The 26211-nt window shown below is 42.4% G+C and overlaps 2 protein-coding genes across 3 annotated transcripts in view; one reads left to right on the top strand and one right to left on the bottom strand.

The window, feature by feature from the left end:
• IFT25 (intraflagellar transport 25) overlaps positions 1-108 on the bottom strand; it is a 59930-nt gene extending 59822 nt beyond the window's left edge. The window contains exon 1 of the mRNA XM_074380859.1: positions 48-108. The gene's annotated coding sequence lies outside the window, so the exon portion shown is untranslated. The remainder of the gene's footprint in view (positions 1-47) is intronic.
• On the top strand, positions 90-24545 carry LRRC42 (leucine rich repeat containing 42). 2 transcript variants are annotated; one of them, XM_003921532.2, is made up of 9 exons: positions 90-361; positions 1920-1953; positions 6012-6498; positions 11906-12037; positions 14114-14232; positions 18488-18576; positions 18749-18862; positions 22466-22550; positions 24045-24545. In XM_003921532.2, exons 3-9 carry the CDS (start codon positions 6026-6028, stop codon positions 24317-24319), a joined length of 1287 nt encoding a protein of 428 aa, XP_003921581.1. In that variant the 5' UTR covers positions 90-361; positions 1920-1953; positions 6012-6025; the 3' UTR covers positions 24320-24545. The 2 variants fall into 2 exon arrangements, with proteins under 2 accessions (XP_003921581.1, XP_039329503.1); XM_039473569.2 differs by lacking the exon at positions 1920-1953 and having other exon boundaries at positions 91-361.
• The last annotated feature ends 1666 nt before the right edge of the window (positions 24546-26211 follow it).

Consider the following 26211-nt stretch of genomic DNA (forward strand, 5'->3'; position numbering starts at 1 on the left):
GGAGCCGCCCATGAGTACTCCCATGAGTACGCGCGCGCAGTGCCCACCTCTGCCAGCTCCGCACCGTCGGCCCTCGGGTCGCCTGCCCGGGGCCCGGCCCCGCCTCCAGGCCCGGCCCCGCCTTCATGCCGGGGTCCGCGCACGCGCGTCTCCCTGTCCCAGCCTTGCCCCCGCCCCCGCCGGTTCCGCGGTCCCACGGCGCCAGGTTGCCCCCAGCCTCCTCCCTCTTCTCACCGTCGCCGTGTCCCACCCTCCCTAGCTTTGTGCCTGGGGTGCCGGGCTCTTTCCCCGTCAGCCGCGCCGCGGGAGGAGGGAGCCGCCACCGAGGAGCTGCCGCTCGCTGCCCCGGGGAGGGGCACAGGTAGGTGGCGGCCGCGGGCCGGACGGCTCGCGGGGCCCGGGGCGGCGTGCGGGAGCGGGGGCGGGGTGTTAGGGAGGGGGAGGGGTGGGAGGGGTGGGGGAGGGGAAGCCCGGGAGGGACGGCAGGGGGCGGGTTGAGGAGAGAATGAGGATATACGCGTGTGGGCGATGGGTTTAGGGGTTGGGTAGGGGTGCGGGGGCAGTATGAGAATTGGGATTTGGGACCAGGGTGGTATAGGGAACAGGATTACCCTGGGTGGACTCTGGGAGAGGTATGGGTGGGAGAGAGCGGGACAAAGGATTGCTGTCCTGGGGAAGGGGGAAAGGGAATGGGATTTTAGGGGTGCAGGAAGGAAAAGATAGGAATAGAGCAGAGGGTGGCGTCTTGGGGGCAGGGAAGAGAAGTTGGGGATGTGGAGTGCAAAGTTGGGGATAGTTAGAGGTGATGGAAGGGGGTCTTGAAGATTGAGAACAGAGGGCAAGGAAAGGGATGGAGAGCTTGGAGTCCTAGGAGAGGGAAGCCCGTGGAGTGGGAAGAAGGGAAGAATAGCTGTAGAAGGAGAGGAGGAGTGGGGGTGGAGGAGTGTGGGGAAGGAAAGGGAGGCAGGTGAAGGTTGGGAGATGGGAGGTTGGAAGGTTGGGTCTGTGGGACAGCAAGCCACCTTTCAGCAGGAACAGGAGGAGCTGGAAGGGTCTGAGGGTTGAGGAGGGCGGGGGAGCTGGGGTGGGGGAAGGGAGTAGGGTTAGGATTTTTGGTGTGAGAGGCGCTGATTGCTAAGAGTGTCACGATGTGGGAGAGATTGGCATGTTCTTGGTGGGGAGTAGAGAGCCTGAGAGAGGAAAGGGGATGGGTGAGAAGGCAGGTAGAAAAGTGCATATTATAGGAAAAAAGTAGTGAGGAAAGTTGAAAATTGAAGAATGGGAACACACAGAACAATGAAGGTGGATTGTTGGTTATTGGTAGTTTAGAACTACTCATAGTTTAGTTTCTGCTTAGGTTTTTATGTTAGAAATTTTCTTTTTTTTTTTTGAGACGGAGTTTCGCTCTTGTTACCCAGGCTGGAGTGCAATGGCATGATCTCGGCTCACCGCAACCTCCGCCTCCTGGGTTCAGGCAGTTCTCCTGCCTCAGCCTCCTGAGTAGCTGGGATTACAGGCACGCGCCACCATGCCCAGCTAATTTTTTGTATTTTTAGTAGAGACGGGGTTTCACCATGTTGACCAGGATGGTCTTGATCTCTCGACCTCGTGATCCACCCGCCTCGGCCTCCCAAAGTGCTGGGATTACAGGCTTGAGCCACCGCGCCCGGCCCAAGAAATTTTCTTAAGAATACTGCGTTTTCAGATAAACCAAAAGTGTCTGCAGCCTTGGAATGAAGGCCGTGGGTTGGCAGATGTTTTCTTGGTATATGGATGTGGCTCATATCGAGCCTGGCAGAGGGAAGAAGGGAAGCCTCGTTGCTGTCCTGGCTGTGTTCCCACAAGCTCTTTCCTCAGATGTGCACTGTTGTTGTTGTTGTTTTTAAATCTTATCCCTGCCCCCTTCCCCCTTCTCCCAGGTTTCAATCAGTGAATACTAGAGGGATCAAACAGGTGGGTGAGATTAATTTTTAACGTTTTTTTTTTTAATCCTTAAGGATGATGTCATATTTTTATTCTTGAGAAACAGTATCATGCCAAGGAAAGGGCTTGAGCTTTGGAGTAATGCGGCCCTGAGATTGAATTCTGGCTCTGCCACTTACTAGGTCTGTTCTAGAGTAAGTTATTTTATTTCTGTGGGTCTCTGTCTATTAAAAGGCAATACTGACCTCATAGGATCATTAAAGCTTACATGAGATCACTTTATATAGTACCTAACACAGTGCTCGGCAACTGGTGGGTGCTTCATAAATGGCAGCCATCACCCAGTACCATTAAACATCAGAGCCATTACCATAACTTACTATTCTTAGGGGATTTTTATCTTACTTTACCTACTGAAGTTAGGTATTTTCTTCTTTTTCTCCTCAAATTAGCTATAGATTCAGCTTACAATTTTACCCTGTGGGCTCCCCAACAACCCCAGTCCACCTGACTGGGATAGTCATGCTTTTTGCTTGGGAAACTGGATTCAAGGTCTAAAAAACTATCATGTGTAGTATCAGTTTTATCTGGCCTCTTTCAAGGAAGCTGTGTAGAACTGAGTTTTTAATGTAATACAGCTATGCTTCATTCATTTGATGAAATGGTACACTTTGTGGTAACTTTGGCTCACTTGTGAACAAATGCTAGAACATGCACGATTGTAATATTTTTCTATGCTGTCGTTTGGATTACAAAGCTGCCTCTCTGTAGCAGGCTGGGAGACTATCAGAATGTTGGTGTTACTCTTGATCCAACATATAATACAGCTGCTACGATCTACACTGGACATTGTTGTTGCTGCAGTGACTAAGTATTTTAGTTTTTCTATTTGGATGAGGTTTTTACTACAATTTAGAACAGGCCCTGTCCATTTGTAATACACCACCCTGTACTATAGCAAGGGGCAAATGAATCCAAGTACTGAAGTTTTGTGTAGAATTCTCTTGCCTTTCTGGTCCTTAGCCTTAAAGGGTTCAAATATTAATTTAATGCTAGATCATGTTATAGTACCTCACAGACTCTCAAGAAGCTCCTTTTTGGGAGAATGCAGGATGTGCTGATTTAGTAGTAGAAATTAAAGGCCACCAGGATTCCCTGAACCAAAGTCAATTTCTCAGGTGGCTTCTGGACAGATGATATGGGTTTGCTCTCCAGGAAATAATTATATTTATTTTTTCCTCATTTAGAAAGAGAAATGGCATTTGATAGGTAATTTAAAGAAAAATTTAAAAAACCGCCAGTACTGTGCCTTTTTAAAATAAATGATCTCTGGAAGCCAAAGCTGCCAGGATTTTGAGGAGCCTGGGCTTGGGTCCTTAATCTGGCCCAAAGCTGCTTGTGTCCTATGTTGGATGGAATCAGACTTCTAATTTTCATTTGAAGTGGTCACCCACCCATCCATTCATTCATCCATTTGTCTACTGCAGAGTTTGTGGAAGGCACTATTGGGGTGAGGGTTGGGGCAGTACAGATGGGCAGACCCTGTTTCATTGTTCAGGGAGTTCACAGCGTATTGATCCACTATAATAGAGTATCTTGCATAGAATTTGTCTTTCTGTTGTTAAAATCACATCATTCCTTTTTAGGGACATCCCTAGTGTCTGCTTTCTGATCTACAGGTAGAGTAGAGCTCTGAATGTTAAATGACGGGGATAAAGACTAAAGGACATCTGCTTTACTTCCTCAATCAAAATTAATTTCTGCAAGGTTGGAGGGTCCAGATGCTCAGCCCCACTGGAAGAAGAGCTCAGAATAAATGAGGCTTCTCCTTAGCAGCAGGCACTGTAAATGCTGGCAGGAGAAAAGTATGGGTTATAAGAGCTGGCACTGTGACAGGATTTTTTTCCCCTGTTTTTTAGTTTAGTTGTCTCCCTCTCCTTGTAGTACCAGTAGCAATATACTGCCATCATTTGCTTTGCCTCTGCCACCTGCGGAAGAGTCTGGCAAGTGGGGGAGGAGCCTGCAGCTGTTGCCTGGAAAAGGAGCTGGCTCCTAGCAACAGTATCAGCAGGCCCTGCAAGTCAGAGCACTAAGTTTGTCCTTTGAGGTCTTACCCTTCCTCTCATACAGTTCATCAAATATCTTTTGAGGGCTTACATAGTACTAGGCACTGTGTCGGGCCTGGGAAAGATAGATGAACCAAATAAGTGCCTTGCCTTCGAAAAGCTCACCACTCTGGGTACATTAACAAGTGAACATAGTACATGGTCCTAAGTGCTATGTAGGAGACACTGGGTGCTCTGGGAAAACCGGACAGGCATGTACTTGTGCATCATCCCGCAAGAGGGACGATGTTAATGATGAGTAGGAATTAGCTAGGTCAGGGAGGCAAAGAAGGATGTTCCAACTAAAGGGGACAGAACGGGCGATGGCCAGTGGGACATAAGAGCGTGGCCAGTTTACCTGGGTAGTATGACAGGAGCAAAGAGTAGTACGTACGTAGGAGACGAGCAGGAAAGGGTGAAGCTCTAGAGCTAGGCAGAGTGCTCTTCTCATGTGCTTCTAGACACATCATTATCCCTGAGAGAAACATGGATAGTACTGATTCCCACAAACAGGATCATTGTTTCATCTCCAGAGACTCAGCATTTTTGGTCACTGACTTGTTTGCTGACACTTATAAGTGGCTTTAGGGCCACATTGTGGCCCTACATTGATGCAGAAGAAGCTGAGTTGGTTCACTCTAAAACTCAGATTATTTTAGGGATAACATCAGGCCTGTGTTATAGTCTACCTCTCTTCTCCCTTTAAATTGTAAAAATGATCATCAAATACCTTCAGTTTATTTAACATAGCAATTTCTCATGTATTTTGAAACCTCACAGTTATTCAGGAAAACAAGTATTTATTCCAGTTAGTTCTTGGGCACATACTGTTACCCAGATGACTGCAGAAATGCCCAACTTTTTACTTTTTTATCTTAAAACTGCCCTAATAGAACTTTAATAGATAAGATGTTTCCAAAGGCTAGAATAGCTTTTACTTAGCTTTTGGAATGGAGGTGTTTATTTGTAGATTTAAAAACAAAATCCTGTTGCTTTTGGTCTTTGTAAAGTTCAGCAAACGAGTAAACATTGGTTCCATAGTATCTGCTCAGGGACTGTAAGATGCCAGAGCACTGTGTTACAGAGTCTGCAAGAATTAAATGTGCTCCCTCTCAAGCAGCTCAAAGTAGCAGACGGCAGACTCAGAAACAAATAAATACAACAGTGAGCCAAGTGCAACCAAGAAGTGTGTGGAATGTGTCAAGCTAGCAAGGGAGTTACTTATGTCTAGTCTTTTTTTTCTGTGTGTAAATATGTTTTTTAAAAATTTATAATTTTAATGGCTTTATAACATTCCATGGTATGTATAAGTCATACGCATTTATTAACATCCCAATTGTTGGACATTTAAGTTGTTTTCTCATTGTTTTGCTAATACAAACTTGCTGCCATGAATTTACGCATAAATGAATCTTTGCTAACATCTGTGACAACTTCCTCAGCTTGAATTTTAAAGATGAGATTTTGACCTGGGTTTTGCAATGGCATGATCTTGGCTCACTGCAACCTCTGCCTTCTGGGTTCAAGTGATTCTCTTTCCTCAGCCTCCCCAGTAGCTGGAACTACAAGCATATGCCACCACACCTGGCTAATTTTTGTAATTTTAGTAGAGACGGAGTTCACCATGTTGGCCAGGCTGGTCTCAAACCCCTGACCTCAGGTGATCTGCCCATCTCGGCCTCCCAAAGTGCTGAGATTATAGGCATGAGCCACTGTGTTCAGTCTTGACCTGGATTTTAACAGATGAGTAGGAGATGGCCAGATAGACCAGAAAAGGGGGAGAATAGGAAGGGGCATTCCAGGTAGAGGCAATAGAGGCACTTGAATGCCAAAGCTCCCAGGCAGCTGATGAGTTTTGCTTTTCCTAAACCAGCCACCAGGCCTGCCTGGTAGGCTCATAAAGCCCTGGGCACAGCAAGATGAAGTTACATGTTACAAGTGGCATTTTAATTGGGTTTGCTTCCGTATGCTGTGCTTTTACAGTGGAAACCAAGGCGATGTCTTACTACCTCAGCTCAGAAAGCCACCTGGACCCGGGGCCCATCTACGTGCGAGAAAATGGGCAGCTGCACATGGTCAATCTGGCTCTGGATGGTGTCAGGAGTAGCCTGCAGAAGCCAAGGCCTTTCAGACTGTTTCCCAAAGGCTTTTCTGTGGAGCTTTGCATGAACAGGGAAGACGACACTGCGCAGAAAGAGAAGACTGATCATTTCATCTTCACATACACCCGGGAGGGGAATCTTCGGTACTCGGCCAAATCCCTCTTCAGCCTTGTCCTGGGTTTCATCTCCGACAATGTGGATCACATTGATTCCCTTATTGGCTTTCCTGAGCAGATTGCTGAAAAGCTGTTCTCTGCTGCTGAAGCCAGACAGAAATTCACTGAGCCAGGTGCGGGGCTGAGGGCTTTACAGAAATTCACTGAGGCCTATGGAAGTTTGGTGCTTTGCTCCTTGTGTCTGAGAAACAGGTGGGTGTTCTGATTAGGTTATTCTGTATTTTATTGGGTGTGCTAATTCTGTCAAGCTCTGGGGCTTAGTGGGCTCAGGGGCTTCCCTCATCAAATAGCACTTCAGTTTAGAACTTCTGAATACGAAGTAACAGGCCATTTTGAGAAAAATCACTCTTTCTTCCTCCTCCTCACCTCTCAGACAACACTTAGCTTTATTCTGAAATCATTTAACAAGGATTGGTTGATTGTCACAGCTCCTCCATTAGTAGAAAATATTCTACCAACTTTCAAAGAGAGAAAAGACAAAATGTGATTGGCCACATATCTCTAAATATGCTCCTGCAGATAGGGAGATTAGTACACAGAGTTTTTGGCCCTGTTTTTGGTTTTCAGAGCATTAGCCGCTGACCATTAGATAAAAAGTAACCATAAAAGATTGAGTGACTAAATTTCAAATATCCTAAAGTTTGGCAGTTCTCAGATCAAGTCCCAACACTAAGGTCTGTTGTCTAACAAAGCAGATATTTTCTCTTGTGACTTGCCTTTGCTTATGTGCTTTATTTAAAATTTTTACTCTACCATCCTGTAAAAACACTTTAAAAACATCTAATTTTTTAAAAACATACCAAAAAAAGCAATAAAAATATACATGGCAAACAATTTAAACACAGACACAAAGGGGCATAAAATGAAACTTAAGCCTCTTCCTAATTATCTCCAGTTTCCTCTTCCCAGAGACCAACACTGTTCCCTGTTTTTAAAATTTCCTTCCAAAGATACTCTATACACATACATGCTTATGTAGTTCCCTCTTTTGTTATATAAATGGCAGCATGCTGCATACACTGTTACGGACCTTGCTTTCTTCACATAATTTGAAAATCATTTATCAATACTTGTAGGTTTTTAAATAACTTTATTGTATACCACTGTATGAACTATTTTGTGATTAGAAACCTGAAAGGCAGCTTACTTTTTTTTTTTTTTTTTTTGAGATGGAGTTTCATTCTTGTTTCCCAGGCTGGAGTGCAGTGGTACTATCTCAGCTCATTGCAACCTTTGCCTTCTGGGTGTAAGCAGTTCTTTTGCCTCAGCCTTCTAAGTAGCTGGGATTACAGGTGCCCACCACCATCACTGGCTAATTTTTTGTATTTTTAGTAGAGACAGGGTTTCACCACATTGACCAGGCTGGTCCAGAACTTCTGACCTCAGGTGATCCATCTGCCTCAGCCTCCCAAAGTGCTGGGATTATAGACGTAAGCCACCATGCCCACTGGCAGCTTACTATTAAGATGCATGATCCAGATGAGCATTATAACAAGGCTAAACAGAAAAATATAAGTAAGAGAAAGCCATGCCACCAAACAGAAGCTAAGCTCATCTGCTTAATAAAGGAGAAATGATCTTTATTTAATGAGCTCATAGAATTAATGGTTTCACCACAGGCCAAATACTGTATTTTAAAAAGAAAAGACATAAACACATGCAGAAAAGAACAGAAACTTGGCTCATAAACTGAGCTGGCACCTTGAAAGCTCTGTCTCTGGGCTGTGGTCTCAGTCATGGCTGGGCTTGGGACTGCTGCCAGTGGAAAAGAAAAAAATTACCTTGCCTAAATGAAAAAGTCAAGCAATATTTCATTGTAGCTCATGCATTTAAAATACATTTTACGCTTCATTTTTTCTTCCAAGTTACTGATGTTCATTGTAGAAAAGTTAAAACAGTGGCACAATAGAATTAGGATGTATACATACCTTGTTTTAAAATTATTTTATGAAAGCTATACATACTATTTGGGAAAAACATAAAATTATAGTATTAAAAAATTCGTAATCCCACCATGGTGATCATTTTCAAATATGTATTTTTATACATTTGAGAATATATACTTTGTACAACTTGTATTCTGTTTTCTCCCCCACCTACCTTTTTAACATTTGAGAATATATACTTTGTACAACTTGTATTCTGTTTTCTCCCCCACCTAGCTTAACATTTCCCATGCTGTTGAAAATGCTGTTTATCCGTTTGCGATGTCTGCATACTGTTGCAGTGGCAGATTGGTCGGATTGTGATGAGAATAGCACTTTTTATTCACATTTGATGAGCACATGAATTAGTGTAGCATTTCTGCAAGCAGTTTGGCAATATGTATCAAGAACCTTGAAAACATCTATACTATTTGTTTGACCCATTCTACTGATTAAGAATCTGTTCTGATCTCTAATGTAATAATCAAAGATGGGAACAGATATTTTTATATGAGTGTCCATTGTAGTACTGTTTGTATGAGTGAAAATCTGAAAACTGGCCAGGCACCGTGGCTCACTCCTGCAATCCCAGCACTTTGGGAGGCCAAGGTAGGCAGATCACCTGAGGTCAGGAGTTTGAGACCAGCCTGGCCGACATGGTTAAACCCCGTCTCTAGTAAAAATACAAAAAAATCAGCTGGACATGGTGGTGCACACCTGTAGTCCCAGCTACTCAGGAGGCTGAGGCTGGAGAATCTCTTGAACCTGAGAGGCGGAGGTTGCAGTGAGCCAAGAATGTGCCATTCCACTCCAGCCTGGGCGGTTGAGGAAGACTTCATCTAAAAAATCTATAAACTAAATGTTCAACAGTAGGGAATTAGTTAAGCAAATTATAGTACATTTATATGATGAAATATTATATAACTGTTAAGATAACATTCTAAGAAATAGATTTTTAAATGTTTGTATTGCATAGATAGAAGAAGGAACCCTACCAAAAAGTAGTCTACGTAGGATTGGAATTGATTTTATATTCTTTATACTTTTCTATATTTTCTTAATTTTTCTCCAATGAAAATGATACATTATCAGAAAATAGAAACATTTACATTTCTATAATAATCAGAAAATATAGAAAACTTTTTTATTTTTTGGAGACAGGATTTCACTCTTGCTCAGGCTGGATTTGTAGTGGTGTGATCTTGGCTCACTACAGCTTCTGCCTCCCAGGTTCAAGTGATTCTTACACTTCAGCCTCCTGGGTAGCTGAGACTACAGGCGCCTGCCACCATGCCCAGCTGATTTTTGTATTTTTTGGTAGAGATGGGGTTTTACCATGTCGACCAGGCTGATCTTGAACTCCTCACCTTCAGATCTACCTGTCTCAGCCTTCCAAAGTGCTGGGATTACAAGTGAGGTGAGCCACCATGCCTGGCCAGAAAATATAGGAAACATTTTTAGCATAATCTTTTAGCCCATATTTTCTTGCAGCAATTCCAGACTTTACTGTCTCGTTCAAATGTAAGATTTTTCAATTGTGATTGAAAACCTCTCTTCTCCTTTTACATCCTTAAAGGAAAATAGAGGGCAGGAAATTTGAGGTTGCATTTGCAATCCAGGGCTGCAGCTGCAGTCCAAGAGGTTGTGTCAACACAAAAGGGTTCAGATCAAAAGTAATGAGCTTGAAAAAAATAAATGAAAATAAAATAATTAGATGGTAGGCACTTGCTATCTTGGGGTTAAGTCACAAAGCTACCTGCCAGAAGCAAGTCTCTTTGCAACTAGATTCCAACCTTATGAAAACTCTCTTCTCCCTTTTGTTGAAACCCTGGTGATTTTTAATCCCACTGGTGGTCATGGGGAGGCAAGTATGTTTTCCTTAAAATATCACCCTTTGCTATTGACATAGTAGTAATAGCTACTATTTCATGAAGGTCTGCAAGGTGCCATGGAATTTTAAAATATTATTTCTCTTTTTCTTAATGATCCTGAAAAGAAGTAATCATTCGCCCCATTTTGTAGCTGGAGAAATTGAGGCTCAGAAAGGTTAAGTAACTGTCTCACAATCCCACAAGTAGTTAGGGGTGTTCGAATCCAAACTCAGATCTGGTCTGTGCTCCTTCTATTGCTTTTCCACTGTAGTGTTCCGAAAACCCTTTAAGGGAAAATTGGAAGACTGGTTGCAAGCAAGAACCTAGAGCTTTGATTACGTCCTGGATTAGCATCTAGTAATGTCTGTGGCCTAATATGTTTGTTCCTCAACCTTGAGTTTTGTAATGTTTCTTAATCATATTGCACAGTGTTACATCCTTTGCATGGAACCCTTGTTTCAGAATCACTAAAAATCTTTTGGTTAATTGATGAAAGGATGTGCATTTTCCTTTCTCTGATTGCCAGTAATCCCCTAGATCCCCATTAACACACTTCAACTCTGTGATTGGAAGGTGGAAAACAGCAGCTTTATTTACAGTGCAATTAAAATACATCTGAGTAAATAAGGCTCTTTTGTGTACCCACTGAGCTCAGTCTCCAGGCAGCTTGGGTTCCACCCTTTAAAGGGGTATCAGTGCCTCAGGCCATCTGTACCTAGGAGTCAGTATAGTGATTAGTTTGAGTACATCTTTTTTTGTTTGGAAGTAGGAAGAAAAGAGATTAACCTCCCTTTTGCCCTCTGATTATTCCATTCTGTTTTTGGCAGTTTCTGCTGAGAGAAGAGAGGTATGAACTCTTTTAGGTGTAACCCCACTAATCCTAACATACCATCTTGCTGTGGAAACTTCTAGACATCCAAGAGGAAGGTGATTGAGAAAGGCCTGCTCTTGCCGCAAGTCAGTTTCCTTGTCCTCTTAGGATCCTCTCCTGTCAGTTTCCTGTCACACTTAATCCCTTTCATTTTTTCTCACTGACCTCATCTGAGATAGACGAACCACTAGAAAGCAGGGAGGAGGCCCCATCCTGGGCTGTGGAATGCCATTTTGATCTCCTTTCCCTCTCCAGAGGCCTCGCTGATGCTTACTGCTAACAACTCAGCAAGGTGCTGCAACGTAATTAAGTTGCTTGTGCCCAGCTTTTGTCTTAATATTCATCTAGACTGGAGTGAGTCCTTGTCACACTCTTGCTGTACATTTGAAGTAAAGTTAGGGTAGCAGAGGCACAGGAGAATGGACAGGTACTCAAATTTGTGTTTGAGTAGAAAAGATAAAATGCGATGTACCAAATATCTCTTGGTATGTTCTTGGGGATGTGCAGATTGGAGTCCAGAGTTCTTGACCTTGCTTCAGTTTTCAAATCACTAGATGTTGAGCATTAGATTAAAAGCCACTTTAAAAGATTAGTAATAAAAATTTGAGTATCCTAAACTTTGGAAATTCTCAGGTAAGGTCCTAACACCAATGCCAAGGTCTGTCTGATAGCAAAGCAGATGTCTTCTCTTGTGACCTGCTTTTGTTAATGTACATTTATTCAAAATTTTTATTCCACCATCACATAAAAAGATGTTCAAGGCATTTACTAATTAAAAAATCCAGGCTTTGCCTTGGTAGTAATTAGTGAAGTCTGCTTATTCCATAGTACTGTGTCCTGATGGGATGGTGGAATATTGACTATGATACAAATCCACAAATGGTAATGCTTTAAAAGGGGGGAAGCTATTGATTGCTCTCCATTCTCCATAGGTATCTGGTGATTTCAGAAAAACTTGAGGAGATTAAGTCTTTCCGGGAGCTGACCTGCCTGGATCTTTCATGTTGCAAGCTTGGAGATGAGCATGAACTTCTAGAACATCTCACCAATGAAGCCCTATCTAGGTACTGACCTGTTGCCACTTGCAGATGAATTGTTTCAGTCTTTTTTTAAAGGCTGTTCTTTAAAAAAGGATTATCTTCAGGAGTGCTGATTACTTCCCATTCTTGTGTTTTATTTCCTTTTTTTTTTTCTAAAATATTTTCAGTCTCCATTTACTTGGTACAAGCAGTATAGGTTAGATAACTCTTAGGAAGTCAGTCAATTGACTCAAGTTGGTTGACACTTTTTTTCTAAGTAACTTTTATTTTAACCTGTGATACTTGAAGCTACCTGGGTTGAAAATGGTTTTGTCCTTTATTTTTATTTTTTTGAATCTTCGTTTTTAATTTATTTATTTTTAAACGGAGTCCCTCTCTTGTCGCCCAGGCCAGAGTGCAGTGGCATGATCTCAGCTCGCTGCAACCTCTGCCTCCCGGCTTCAAGCTATTCTCCTGCCTCAGCCTCCTGAGTAGCTGGGATTACAGGCACCCGCCACCAGGCCTGGCTAATTTTTGTGCTTTGAGTAGAGATGGGGTTTTGCCATGTTGGCCAGGCCGGTCTCGAACTCCTGACCTCAGGTGGTCTGCCTGCCTCAGGTTTTGCCCTTTATTTATCCAGTCCTAGTTTATTATAGCAAGGGATGAGACATGATACCGTAGTCAGCAGTCATATTGTTTGCTACTTTAACTATCAATGAGCTCTAATTATAAAGAAAATGAACTATTAAAGACAGCCAAAGAAATTCTTTTCAGGAACCATGATTTAAAGAAATGGCCCAGTTCATACCATTCACAAATAGTGTGACTGATCTCAGGTTATTCAGTCTGGCCAGCAAAGAGGAGGACAGAAGGATTCCTCTGTCGTTTTATAAATACCCAGAAGATCAACAGCATTACAAACCTAGGTATGGCCTGCTTCTGACAATGGCAACTACCTACTGCTCCACACAAAGATACTACTGTTGTATGAGGCTCATTAGCACCACGGCTCAGATTTCTTAGGTGAAAGTGGAGCATATTAATATACCAATTTCAGGTTAGCATCGGATGGATTGGGCTATGGGTATACCTTATTAACCCAATATGAAAATCTAGATGTATAAAGCTGGTTAAAACTAGAGGATTGTTTGTTTTGCAAAAAGAATTTTCAAACTTTCCTGACACATTTAGAATGTTTTTGATTTTCACACGATTTGTCAGAAAAGCAGCTTTTGTCTTAAAGTATATTTATACCCTTAATGGAAGTCCCTGTTTACCTCATTCAGTAATATACCTTTAGTGCCCTCTGCCATCTGCAATTAGTACTGCATGACACGAAATTAACCCTCTCTTGGTAACAGAAGTGGCACCAAAAAACCTTTTTTTTTTTTTTATAAGGCGGGGTCATGTTCTGTCATCTAGGCTGGAGTGCAATGGTGCAATAATAGTTCACTGCAGCCTTGAAATCTTCAGTTGAAGCCATCTTCCTGCCTCAGCCTCCCAAGTAGCTAGGACCACAGGCACACAGCACCTTGCTAGCTAATTTTAAATTTTTTGGAGGGATGAGGTCTCTAACGCCTGGGTCAAGTGATCCTCCAGCCTGTTTTCCAAAGTACTGACATTGCAGGTGTGAGCTACCATGCCCAGCCCAGAAATGCATTGGGTATGAACTGTTAAATCTGTTAAATGCATTGGGTATGAACTAGCAAGAGGTAGAGGATATATTACTTTTTTTTTTTTTTTTTTATTGAGACGGAGTTTCGCTCTTGTTACCCAGGCTGGAGTGCAATGGCGTGATCTCAGCTCACCTCAACCTCCACCTCCTGGGTTCAGGCAATTCTCCTGCCTCAGCCTCCTGAGTAGCTGGGATTACAGGCAGGCGTAACCATGCCCAGCTAATTTTTGTATTTTTAGTAGAGATGGGGTTTCACCATGTTGACCAGGATGGTTTTGATCTCTTGACCTTGCGATCCACCTGCCTCGGCCTCCCAAAGTGCTGGGATTACAGGCTTGAGCCGCCGCGCCCGGCGATATGTTTCAGAATGTTCGAAGCATGGTTTTTATACTTAGAGTGTCTCAAACTCTCTTTGAGTAATTTATCTATATACTTTGTTTCCCTAGTGTAACTCAGCTCCACCTGAAGGATAATTGTTTATCTGATGCTGGAGTGCGGAAGATGACGGCACCAGTTCGAGTGATGAAAAGAGGCCTTGAAAATCTAACATTATTAGACTTATCATGTAAGTTTTCTTCAGAATTATAGATTATTTTAATGTTGGAAGAATGGCCTTAGAGATCATCTAGTTCTTCCCCTTCATTGTAGAGGTGAGAAAGAAAAGGTGACTTTCCTGCATGCCATAGAAACTTGGTGGCAGAGCGGGACCGACTTGACTCTTGACCAAATGACTTTTCCAGCATATACCACCTCTTTAGGGTAGGAAAAACCCTTATACTTGATCCATGCCACTTGATGTATGCAAACAAAGCCACCTTTCATCATATTCATTGCATACTTAAAGGACATTTGACTCACCTTTATTTTCCTTGAGTCTCTGATCCTTGGAATCTATCAGCTAGGTCCTATTTTATCAGTGTTTGCATGATGAAAAGCTGGATGAACCCACAATTGTGATAACTTACTTGGATTAACCAGATACTGACTCCAGTGGTAAGACGTGGTTGGCAGAGATCATTTACAGTTTAACTGAGCATCCGTTGACTCTATGGCAGGACAGTGTGGTGCCAAAAGAATAGAAGGTGCAGGGGTTCTTCTGCTCCTTTTTGCTCTGCCACTTTTACTGCCAGTTAACAGACAATTTATTTAACCACTTTGAGCATTGGTTTTGGCCTTTGAAAAATGAGGATAATATTGAATGTCCTGCCTACCTCCCAGGGAAGTGTATTCATACAACACATCTTTTTTGAACATCTACAGTGTGCCAGGCACTGTGCTTATGGCCTTGAGGCCTCAGGGCTAAGTGCAGTACTCTCTGATGTGAGAGTAATACAGAAGAAAGGATTCTGAAAAAAAAATGCAAGTTGGTAAGAGTGGTGATAGTATCTGTGTCTAAATTCCCTTGAGTATCTTTTTAAAATAAATAAAAGTTTTTACTCTGGAAGTGAAATGGCCATGAATAAAGTATGATGAACCTTTTTATTTTATTTTTTTGAGATGGAGTCTTGCTCTGTCACCAGTCTGGAGTGCGGTGGCACGATCTCGGCTCACTGCAACCCCCACCTCATAGGTTCAAGGAATTCTCCTGCCTCAGCCTCCCAAGTAGCTGGGACTACAGGCAAGTCCCACCATACCCGGCTAATTTTTGTATTTTTAGTAGAGACGGGGTTTTACCATGTTGGCCAGCCTGGTCTCGAACACCTAACACCAGCTGATTCACCCACCTCTGCCTCCCAAAGTGCTGGAATTACAGGCATGAGCCACCACACCCAGCCTATTTTTTGTATTTTTAGTAGAGACAGGGTTTCACAATGTTGAACAGGATGGTCTCTATCTCTTGACTTCGTGATCCGCCTGCCTCGGCCTCCCAAAGTACTGGGATTATAGGCGTGAGCCACCATGCTTGGCCTCCAATGAACCATTTTAATACATGTTTATATATGTTTTCATATGGTTCCAAATTAAACCCTTTGGAATAACTATGTGGTTCATTTAATTTTCTGCTCACCCCCAACTCCTAGAAAGTAAGAGCTGTAAAGCATCTTTTTTTTTCCCTCCATAATTTTGCTATTGTGAATAATGCTGAAATGAACATGGGAGTGTAAAGCATCTTTAAGGATCACTGGGAGTGGCTTTTTTTTTTTTTCTTTTTTAAAGAAAGAGAAAAAAAAGAATAATAAGAATAAAGAAGAGGAAGAAAGAGAAAGAGGAAGAGGGAGAGACAATGGGGGTATTGCTTTATTGCCCGGGCTAAAATGCAGTCTAAATATGGGTATGCCTATAATTGTGCTTAATAATGGAGACATGAAAAAAAAAATAAGGGAAGAAAATAACAAACAAGGAGCCAACCAATATTTCATTTAAACTTGTAAGTTGATATGATGTGGTACTGATAAGAGTGTATATTTTGTGTATTTAAATTGGAGAGTTCTATAAATGTTAATTAAGTTTGCTTGTTCCAGATCTGAGTTCAAGTCCTGGATATCGTTGTTAATTTTCTGTCTCATTGATCTGTCTAATATTAATGTTGAAGTCTCCCACTATTATTATGGGGGAGTCTAAGTCTCTTTATAAGTCTTGTATGTCTGGGTATTCCTGTATTGGGTGCGTATATATTAGGATCTTTAGGTCTTCTTGTTGTTGCATTGATCCTTTTATCATTATATAATGTCCTTCTTTGCTTCTTTTGATCTTTGTTGCTTTAAAGACTATTTTATCAGAGGCAAAATTTGTAACTTCTGCTTTTTGTTTGTTTATTTATTTATTTATTATTTTTGCTTTCCTTTTGGTTAGTAAATCTTTCTCCATCCCTTTGTTTTGAGTCTTTGTGTATCCTTGCATGTGAGATGGGTCTGGATGCAGCATACCAATAGGTTTTAGGCCCATTAGTTGATGTAAATTCTTCATTATATTGATGCTCTTTACTTTTTGGTATTTTTTACAAAGGCTGATGCTGTTTGTTCCTTTCTATGTATAGTGGTTCTTTCAGAAGCTCTTGTAAAGCAGGCCTGGTGGTGATGAAATCTCTTTGAGTGCTTGCTTGTTCACAAAAAATTTTATTTTTCCTTCACTTATGAAGCTTAGTTTGGCTGGATGTTAAATTCTTGGTTGAAAGTTCTTTTCTTTAAGGACGTTGAATATTGGTCCCTACTCTCTTCTGGCTTGTAGGGTTTCTGCTGAGAGATCTGCTGTAAGTCTGATAGGTTTCCCTTTGTGGGTAACCTGACCTTTCTCTCTGGCTGCCCTTAGTATTTTCTCCTTCATTTCAACCCTGGTGAATCTGACGATTATGTGCCTTGGGGTTGCTCTTCTTGAGAAATATCTTTGTGGTGTTGTCTGTATTACCTGGAGTTGAATATTGTCCTGCCTTACTAGGTTGGGAAAATGTTCCTGAATAATATCCTGAAGCATATTTTCCAGCTTGGATTCATTCTCTTTGTCACATTCAGGTACACCTATCAAACGTAGATTAGGTCTTTTCACATAGTCCCATATTTCTTGGAGACTTTGTTCCTTCCTTTTTATCCTTTTTTTTCTAATCTTGTCTTCTCGTTTTATTTCATTAAGTTGGTCTTCGACCTCTGATACCCTTTCTTCTGCTTGATCAATTCGGCTGTTAAAACTTGTGCATACTTCACAAAGTTCTCATATTGTGTTTTTCAGCTCCATCAGTTCACTTATATTCCTCTCTAAATTGTGTATTCTTGTTAACATTTCATCAAACCTTTTTTCAAAGTTCTTAGTTTCTTTGGATTGGGTTAGAACAAGTTCTTTTAATTCACAGAAGTTTCTTATTATCCACCTTTTGAAGCCTGCATCTGATAATGGAACACACTTGTTCTCCATCAAGCCTTGTTCCATTGCTGATGAGGAACTGTGATCCCCTGTAGAGGGAGAGGCATTCAGATCTTGGGTATTCTCAGCCTTTTTAGGCTATTTTCTTGCCTTCGTTGTAGATTTATGCATCTGTGCTCTTTATAATTACGGTCTTTGTAATTGGGTTTCTGAGTGGACATCCAACTTATTGATTCTCAGTGCCGAAATCCGAGCAGCCCACTGCGCCAGCTAAAACAGCGGCTTTAAGATTGATGGTGCTGGCCGGGCAAGGTGGCTCAAGCCTGTAATCTTAGCACTTTGGGAGGCCGAGGCGGGTGGATCACGAGGTCGACAGATCGAGACCATCCTGGTCAACATGGTGAAACCCCGTCTCTACTAAAAATACAAAAATTAGCTGGACATGGTGGTGCGTGCCTGTAATCCCAGCTACTCAGGAGGCTGAGGCAGGAGAATCGCCTGAACCCAGGAGGTGGAGGTTGCGGTGAGCCGAGATCGCGCCATTGCACTCTAGCCTGGGTAACAAGAGCGAAACTCCGTCTCAAAAAAAAAAAAAAAAAAAAAAGATTGATGGTGCTTTTCTGACTCTGCACCAAGAACCGACTCTCCGAGGCGCCGGCAAAACTGCCTCGCTGGTCACAAGAGTCGCACTGGTGACCCGTGGGGCTCCTCCCCTGGGAATCTCCTGGTGCGTGAGCAACAAGAATTCATCTGAAAGTGTGGCATCCTCTCATTCTCTGCGCTTTCGCTGGGAGCTACAATCCCAAGCTGCTAGTGATCAGCCATCTTGGATCTCTCTCCAGGGAGTGGCTTTTTTATATTCCAAATAGTAAAAGTTAGATCTCCATATTTGATTTACTTTGAAAAGTTTGCCGACTCAAATGTTTTATAGTTTATCATTGCCTGGACTTTTTTCTGAGCTTAGTTTTAGTTGTCATTTTAACATTTATGTTGTAACAGAATGCTACCTTGTTTTTGACATCTAGGTAACCCTGAGATCACAGATGCAGGCATTGGATACCTCTTTTCTTTTAGGAAACTTAACTGCTTAGATATCTCTGGTACAGGGCTCAAGGTAAGACTTTTGGTTCCTTCTCTCATTTTTCTAGATCAACAATTTGATATTTTGCCTGTGCTGATTGGTATTTAGAAAGGGCTGTTATGTATGATGGTCTTTATTTACTACTGAAACCAAGTAAGAATTAACCAAATGTATTTGCATTTCTGATCTGTCTCTGCCTCACTAGGACGTCAAAACCATCAAGCACAAGCTCCAGACCCACATAGGCCTTGTTCACTCCAAAGTGCCTTTGAAGGAATTTGATCATAGTAACTGTAAGACAGAAGGCTGGGCTGACCAGGTACTCCAGACTTTTCTTCCCTGCGGTTGATACATCTTTTCATTTTAATTCCAGGTGTCTTATCCAACACATTGAATAAATGGAAATCCACTTGGTAGTCCTTGGCTAAATTGTCATCGTCATGTCAGATTGGAGACCCTGATGGTCTATAACTGGCCCATGTACTTAAAGAATTGGTGCCAGACCTTATATCTCATGCTCTGGTCGCTAGATTGTGCCTTATCTTTATTGGACTTAGGAGAAAATGCCATCTTACAGTTGACTCAGAAAATAAGTGAACTCTGGCTTGCTATACAAAAAAGTGGTCTGATTCCACTTCCGAAGGACAGATTCTCTTAGTAGTGTGTATATACTGGAGTGAGAATAAACTCTGGTGTCATGCAAATAAGGATTCAAATATGATTGTTCTTTTTCTTTTGGGAAGTTTCTTACCTCTCAGAGCCATCGTGAGGAGGTGACTTTTTTGTCCTTCTCTTACTGAGTCTTAGCAGTGAGAGAACTTTACTTTGACTCCTTTTTATCTTAATGGTCTTTCTTCACTTGTACAGATTTAAGTGGGATTCAGAGTCTTTTACTTAAGTTGGAAGTGAGAAAGTAACCAAGTAGGATAACACAGGTAGATGCCACCTTCCCTGTGGCTGGTGCCTTTCTCCCTTAGACACTGTTAACAGGTGTTTCTTGGTGAAGGCATAGAGGACCCACCAAACTGTCCTGGATCCCTTCTTAGCCCCAAACCATAATGCACAATGGTAGAACTATCCAACTGCCTGATTGTAGCATCAGCTCTCCACAGGTAAGCAGAGAGACTGATGAGTCCATGTTTCAGAAGCATTCTTAGCTTGGTCGAGAACATGCTTGATGAAATCATTACCATGGTGCACTGCCAAAGTTTATACTGTAGTGCTATGTGAGACCTAGATGCATCGTAGATGCACTTGGGGCAGGTGTGGGATGGCCTTACAAAGGCTTGATGCAGTTCGGTAGCAGGTGACATGGTGAAAAGAGCATAGGCTGTGGAGTCAGAAAGACCTGGACTTGGGATCCTGGCTCAGCAACCCAATACCTGTACAACCTAAGGCAACTTTCAGTCTCTGTGTCTTCATCCATAAAATGGAGAAACTAGGCCTTCTCTTGAGCAGGGCTCTAGAAGGATCACGTAAAACACCTGGCAGCCTGGCCTGAGAGTAAGTTGACTGGACCAGGGCGGCTTCCTGTCATCCACTCTCAGCTGGGCCCCTAGGGCTTGGCAGCAGGGCTTTACCTATGTCTTGTGGATTTGTTATTGAAACTATTTCAGGCTGACCCCACTCACTTACCCTCATTCTTAGTAGGTGACAAAGAACAATGAAGCCATCTCACAATATGGTCCACTTACTTCCCTATTTCTGTCTCAGAATTTCTCCATTTCTTCAACCGTATTCCACTTCCCTCCTATCCAAGGGAACAAGTGGGCTTCTTTATTCCAGTCACAGGTTCGTTCTTTCTTTTTTCTTTTTTTTAAAAATTATATTCCCTAAGATCTCCAACTTCCCTTGTGATATTTACTAATAATTATTTTCCCCTACTGCCCCTCCCCCCCCGCCCACATCTTCAGTGTCCTCCTCTGTTGACTGTCTGCTTTCTCTGGCTAAACATAGGGTGTCCTTATTCTAGCATGGTCCTTACTCCCCATTGCAGCTGTGCATTGTTTCCTGTCCTGTCTGTCCCACCCCCTTGGTGACTCCTCAGTTCTTACTCCCTTGCGATTTAGTTCTGGCCTCCACTGCTCTACTGATGGTGTCCTCTTGAAGGCGAGTGGTGATATTCTTCCCCCTCCTTGGCTTTCCCGCAGCATTCAATAGAAACATGCATCCCTTATGAGTTTTCTCTGGGCCTCTCTCCTGGCATTCCCCTAACTTTCTCATTTCTCCGGCTATAGCTGATGCCTCTTTGTTCCTCTCCTCTTCTCCTACACCTCCACACACTCTCTAGGTGCTCTTTGACTGTGCTCAGAGCTCCAGCTGTCCTTGCGAGGATGAGTCTGCATTCTTAGACACTGGTAGACCCATTCCCAAGTATCCTTTGTAAATCTCCACCTGGCACCTCAAATTCAGCTTGTCCCGAACCAAACTCATTTTCTTCCCTATCCCCCACCAGCTTTTATTGACATTCTTATTTCTGTTTCATGGAAGGAAGCACCATTTTCCCTGTTGCCCACTTAGTCAACACATTGGATTAATCCATCCTGGTCTTCTCTGAAATCTGTCCCCATTTTTAAAACCAGGAAATTATAGAAGAGATGGCAACTAATATTTAGTAAATGCCTTTTGTGTGCCAGACACTGTGCTAAACTCTTTATGTGTATTATCTCATTAACTCCTTAAAACATCTCTATAGAGTATGTACTATCATTGATCCTTACAGATGAAGAAATTGAGACTACTAAGAAATTAAATCACTTGCCATGGGTCCCCTGGCAAGTAAGTGGTGGAGCCAACTCTGGAACTGGTTTTTTGTTTGTTTTTAAATAGAGATGGCGTTTCACCATGTTGCCCAGGCTGGTCTCAAACTCCTGGGCTCAAGGGATCCTACCACCTCAGCCTCCCAAAGTGCAAAGATTACAGGGGTGAGCCATTGTGCCTGGCCTAGAACTGTATTTTTTTTTTTTTTTTTTTTTGAGACAGCGTCTCACTCTGTCACCCATGCTGGAGTGCAGTGGTGTGATCTTGGCTTACTGCAACCTCTGCCTCCCAGGTTCAGGCAATTCTTGTGCCTCAGCCTCCCGAGTAGCTGGGACTACAGGCATATGCCACCACACCTGGCTAATATTTGTATTTTTTACTAGAGATAGGTTTTCACCATGTTGGCCAGGCTGTTCTCGAACTCCTGAAATCCACCTGCCTTGGCCTTTCAAAGTGCTGGGATTATAGGCATGAGCCACTGCGCCCAACCTGTAACTGTATTCTTAAACTCTGTATTGTATTGCCTATGTCCTGAAAATGTTTTTCTGGACCTTTTTTCTGGTCATTTCCTTGCATTCCATAATAAAAAAAAATAAAAGTTCTTGTTATTTATGGTACATTGAAATAGTCATTGGCTTTTCTTTATGTATAGCTTATACTCAGCCATATTTCTAAAGAAATTGGTAGCAGCTTATAATAAAAATACATTCGTAACAGTTTAAAAAATAAAAACTGATCATGAAGTGTTATGAAAATATGGAAATGGGCATTTTACCTACAAGGGTTTGAGTTATAATTGGCATATTTTAAGGCACAAGAGTAAGTCTAGGGATGTGTGAAAAGTGTTAATGACTAAAGTTTTAAGTTTTAGTATTTAAGGATATGTAATTGATTTCCAGCTCAGAATAAACATGTAAATAGGGAGTCAGCTTTATAGGTTTCCCTTAGTCATGCAGATACATATATCCAATGTGTTCGAATTCTCACTCAACTCCTGCATTAGAGCGGAAGATGCAGACTTGGCTTGGTTCTTATTCTTATCACCAGTCATCTGAAGTCAGATTTACCAGAGGGGTTTGTGTTTATGGAAAGGGAACAAGGAAGGCTTGAGATTAAAATCTCAAGATTTTTTTGGATTCAAATCTTTCCAAATACGTTTCAGATCGTTCTGCAGTGGGAGCGTGTGATTGCGGAAGCTGTGAAGCCACGGGAAACCTCAAAGCCTAGAACGGCAGCTCAGCGCTTCTGTGAGAAATTCCCTTTCCTTTGAAGATTTTTGCCCTTTATTTGCATCCTTAAAGCAGTTAGCCTGTTTTTCCTCCTTGGAAAAATTAATAATGATAGTATTGGCTTATTTACGATCACCAAGACTTATATTCTCTTAGCTTAGCTTACAGTGTAAGTTCACACTTAGCTTTGAGAACCAGCACCAGGAAGATAGCTTTTTAAAATTACTTACTTATGTACCATCTTGTTACAAAAAAGAGCTGTGGCGGTACAAAAGTAGATAGAATATGGAAGATTAAAAAAGAATTATGTGTAGCCAGAAGGTGGAAGCAGCCCAGATGTCCATCAACAGATAAATGGATAACCAAAATGTGAAATATACATACAGTATATTTCAGGCTTTAAAAGTAAAGAAACTTTGACACAACATGGATGAGCCTTCAAGATGTCATGCTAAGGGAAATAAGCTAGTTGCAGAAGGACAAATATCATATGATTGTTCTTGTATAAGGTACCTAGAAGAGTTAGATTCATAGAGCAGGTAGAATGGTAATTGTGACTAGGGAGGCAGGGGTGGCGCAGGCAGGAATGGGGAGTTATTGTTTAACACGTACAGAGTTTCAGTGGTACAAGATAAAAAGAGTTCTGGAGCTGGATGGTGATGATGATTGCACAACAGTGTGAATGTCCTTAATGCTACTGAACTGTGCACTTAAAAATGGCTAAAATGCTACATTTTATGTTATGTATATTTTACTGTGATTTTAAAAGAAAAGGAATTAAATGATGAAATTAAAGTGAAGGAAATATAAAAGTAGCAACCAGGGCTTACCAAAAAAAAATGTAAAGTAGGTTGTATCGTTTGCTATTTGGCTCTGAAAAGACAGATTCAAATCCAGATTTCTAATAATGAAGGCTAACATTTTTGGGGCTTTTAGTGTGTGTCAAACATTATGCTAATCTCTTTATGTACATTAGTTCATTTATCTTCGTATCAGCCTATGAAATAGGTTTTGTATCTCTATAGAGGTGATTAAACAGAATCTCAGAGAAGTCACTTGCCCACGGTCACTTATAAGAAGAGGCAGATCTAGGATTTAAATCCAAATCTGTCAGACTGTAGTATGAGTCTGTGCCTTCAACCTGTGCCTGCATGCACACCATAGCGACCTCACTTAAGGCAAAATGCAATCAATGCAGATATTACCCTGTTTGGGCCATTGTCATTTCCCTGGGGTTATCCTAGACCAGGCATCCCCAAACTACGGCCCGCCCGTCAGCCACATGCGGCCCCCTGAGGCCATTTATCCGCCCCCCCCCCCCCCGCACTTCAGGAAGGGGCACCTCTTTCATTGGTGGTCAGTGAGAGGAGCACAGTATGTGGCGGCCCTCCAACGGTCTGAGGGACAGTGAACTGGACCCGTGTGTAAAAAGTTTGGGGACGCCTGTCCTAGACTGATGAGGGAATTAGCATGCCAGCGGAGTGAACTCATCACCCTTCCCTTCTGTCACAGACGGGAAGCAGTCTCGAGCAGAAGCCCCATTGAAGCGTCCTGTGGCAGACACCCACATGAACTCTTCTGAGAAACTCCAGTTCTACAAAGAGAAAGCCCCAGATTGCCATGGGCCAGTGTTGAAACACGAAGCTGTCTCAAGCCAGGAGTCAAAGAAGAGCACGAAGAGACCTTTTGAGGAGTCAGAGACAAAACAGAATAACCCTTCACAACCTTCAAAGCAGAAATATGTATGTCTTGCTGTGGAAGACTGGGACCTGCTAAATTCCTATTGATTAGTAGGTACAAGTTGACCTTTCTCCCCCCAGCTCTAACGTTTGAAGAAAGGAGACTAAGGATGATTTACTTTTTGTTTGAATTTGCCTATGGCATTAGCATAGCAAGCAGATATTTCTACTTTTGTGGTGGGGGAGGGGAATGCTATGGGAGTATGTAATAATTTCTAATGTATATTTTCAATACATAGTAATTTTTTCAAATAAACATTTTTGCTGTCCTTAAGTTCTGCTTGTGGAATATAGACTGGAGCCACAGGAAATAACACGTTGGTTTGGGAGGGAAGGCCAGGTGAACTAGCAAGGCAGCCTAGCATACCTCAGAGATACTGCAGATTTGGTTCCAGACCACCGCAGTAAAGCAAACACTGCAATAAAGTGAGTCACACAGACTTTTTCATTTCCTAGTGCATATAAAAGTTATGTTTACACTATGTAGCAGTCTATTAGATGTGCAGTAGCATTATCTCCAAAAAAAATGTGCATACCCTAATTTTAAAATACTTCATTGCCAAAAAAAAAAAATGCTAACACTTAATTGAGCTGTCAGCAAGTCCCAGTCGTTTTATTGGTAGGGTATCTTGCCTTTGTTCGTGGATGGATGCTGACTGATCAGGGTGGTAGTTACTGAAGGTTGGAGTGACTGGAAATTTCTTAAAATAAGACAATGAAGTTTGCCACATTGACTCTTCTTTTCATAAAAGAGTTTTCTATAGCACACGATGCTGTTTGATCGCATTTTACCTGCAATGGAACTTCTTTCAAAATCGGAGTCAGTCCCCTCAAACCTTGCTGCTGATTTATCAATTAAGTCTATGTAATATTCTCAGTCCTATGTTGTCACTTCAAGGGTCACAGCATCTTTACCCGGAGTAGATTCTATTTCAAGAAACCACTTTCTTTGCTCATCCGTAAAAAGTAAGTCCTCATCTTTTCAAGTTTTCTCATGAGAGTGCAGCAGTTCAGTCCCATCTTCAGGCTCCACTTCTAGCTCTCTTATTTCTACCACATCTGCAGTTTCTTCCTCCACTGAAGTTTTGAACCCCTCAAAGTCATCCATGAGGGTTAGATTCACCTTCTTCCAAACCCTTGTTAATGTTTTTTGTTTTTGCGACAGTCTCACTCTATGGCCCAGGCTGCAGTGCAGTGGCATGATCTTAGTTCACTGCAGCCTCTGCCTCCTGTGTTCAAGTGATTCTCCTGCCTCAACCTCCCAAGTAGCTGGGATTACAGGTGCATGCCACTGAGGGAATGTGTTCTCTTTCTGGGTCCACAAGGGGGTGCAGTTTTAAGGGCAAGATCTTCCCAGCGCCATGCCCCCCTCCCATCTCTCTCCATCTGGGAGATTTAAGGCTTTATGTTTAAATTTCGCAGGCACGGGAAGAAACTAAAAGTCACTCCAGTGGAAGTTCTGAGGAACTCCTTCCATTGGCCCGGGGTCTTAGAGAAGGTGAGGGTTCCTCAGAGGTTATAAGTCCCCATCTTCCACACCCCTTTGGACTCCATGTTTGGGTCCCCGTCCGTGAACACTCCCTTTGTGGAAGCCATCTTTCTGTCTCCTGGATTTCCCCTACGGAGTCCCTTTCCACGCTCTCTCATGGAAGCCTGTCTTCTCCTCATAACATCTCTCTCTATTCCCTTCCAGTCAGTGTGGAAGCCGCTTTCCTCTCCTGGATTCCATCTTTCTGGATTCTCTCACGCAGTGTGAGAGCTGTTTCTTTATCTCTCCAGTTTCTGTCTGTCTCTAAGTAAATCACTTTGTACAAACACTTTTGAGTCCGGCATTTACGTGCACTGCACCGTGGTCCCCTCTCTCATTCTTGAGAAGGCGAGAGACCAAGAACCTGGAGAACCGTCCTCTCAGAAGCTGAGGGCACCCTGAACCCCTGAAC

This window comes from Saimiri boliviensis, chromosome 11, assembly GCF_048565385.1.
Source record: "Saimiri boliviensis isolate mSaiBol1 chromosome 11, mSaiBol1.pri, whole genome shotgun sequence".
Taxonomy (NCBI): domain Eukaryota; kingdom Metazoa; phylum Chordata; class Mammalia; order Primates; family Cebidae; genus Saimiri; species Saimiri boliviensis.

Bases quoted from the DNA above. Each gene is read 5' to 3' on its own strand.
- LRRC42 (XM_003921532.2), top strand. From the start codon at position 6,026: ATGTCTTACTACCTCAGCTCAGAAAGCCACCTGGACCCGGGGCCCATC. The intron at 14,233-18,487 runs GTAAGTTTTCTT...TTTGACATCTAG, and splicing joins AACATTATTAGACTTATCAT to GTAACCCTGAGATCACAGAT. The intron at 18,863-22,465 runs GTACTCCAGACT...AATACGTTTCAG, and splicing joins CAGAAGGCTGGGCTGACCAG to ATCGTTCTGCAGTGGGAGCG.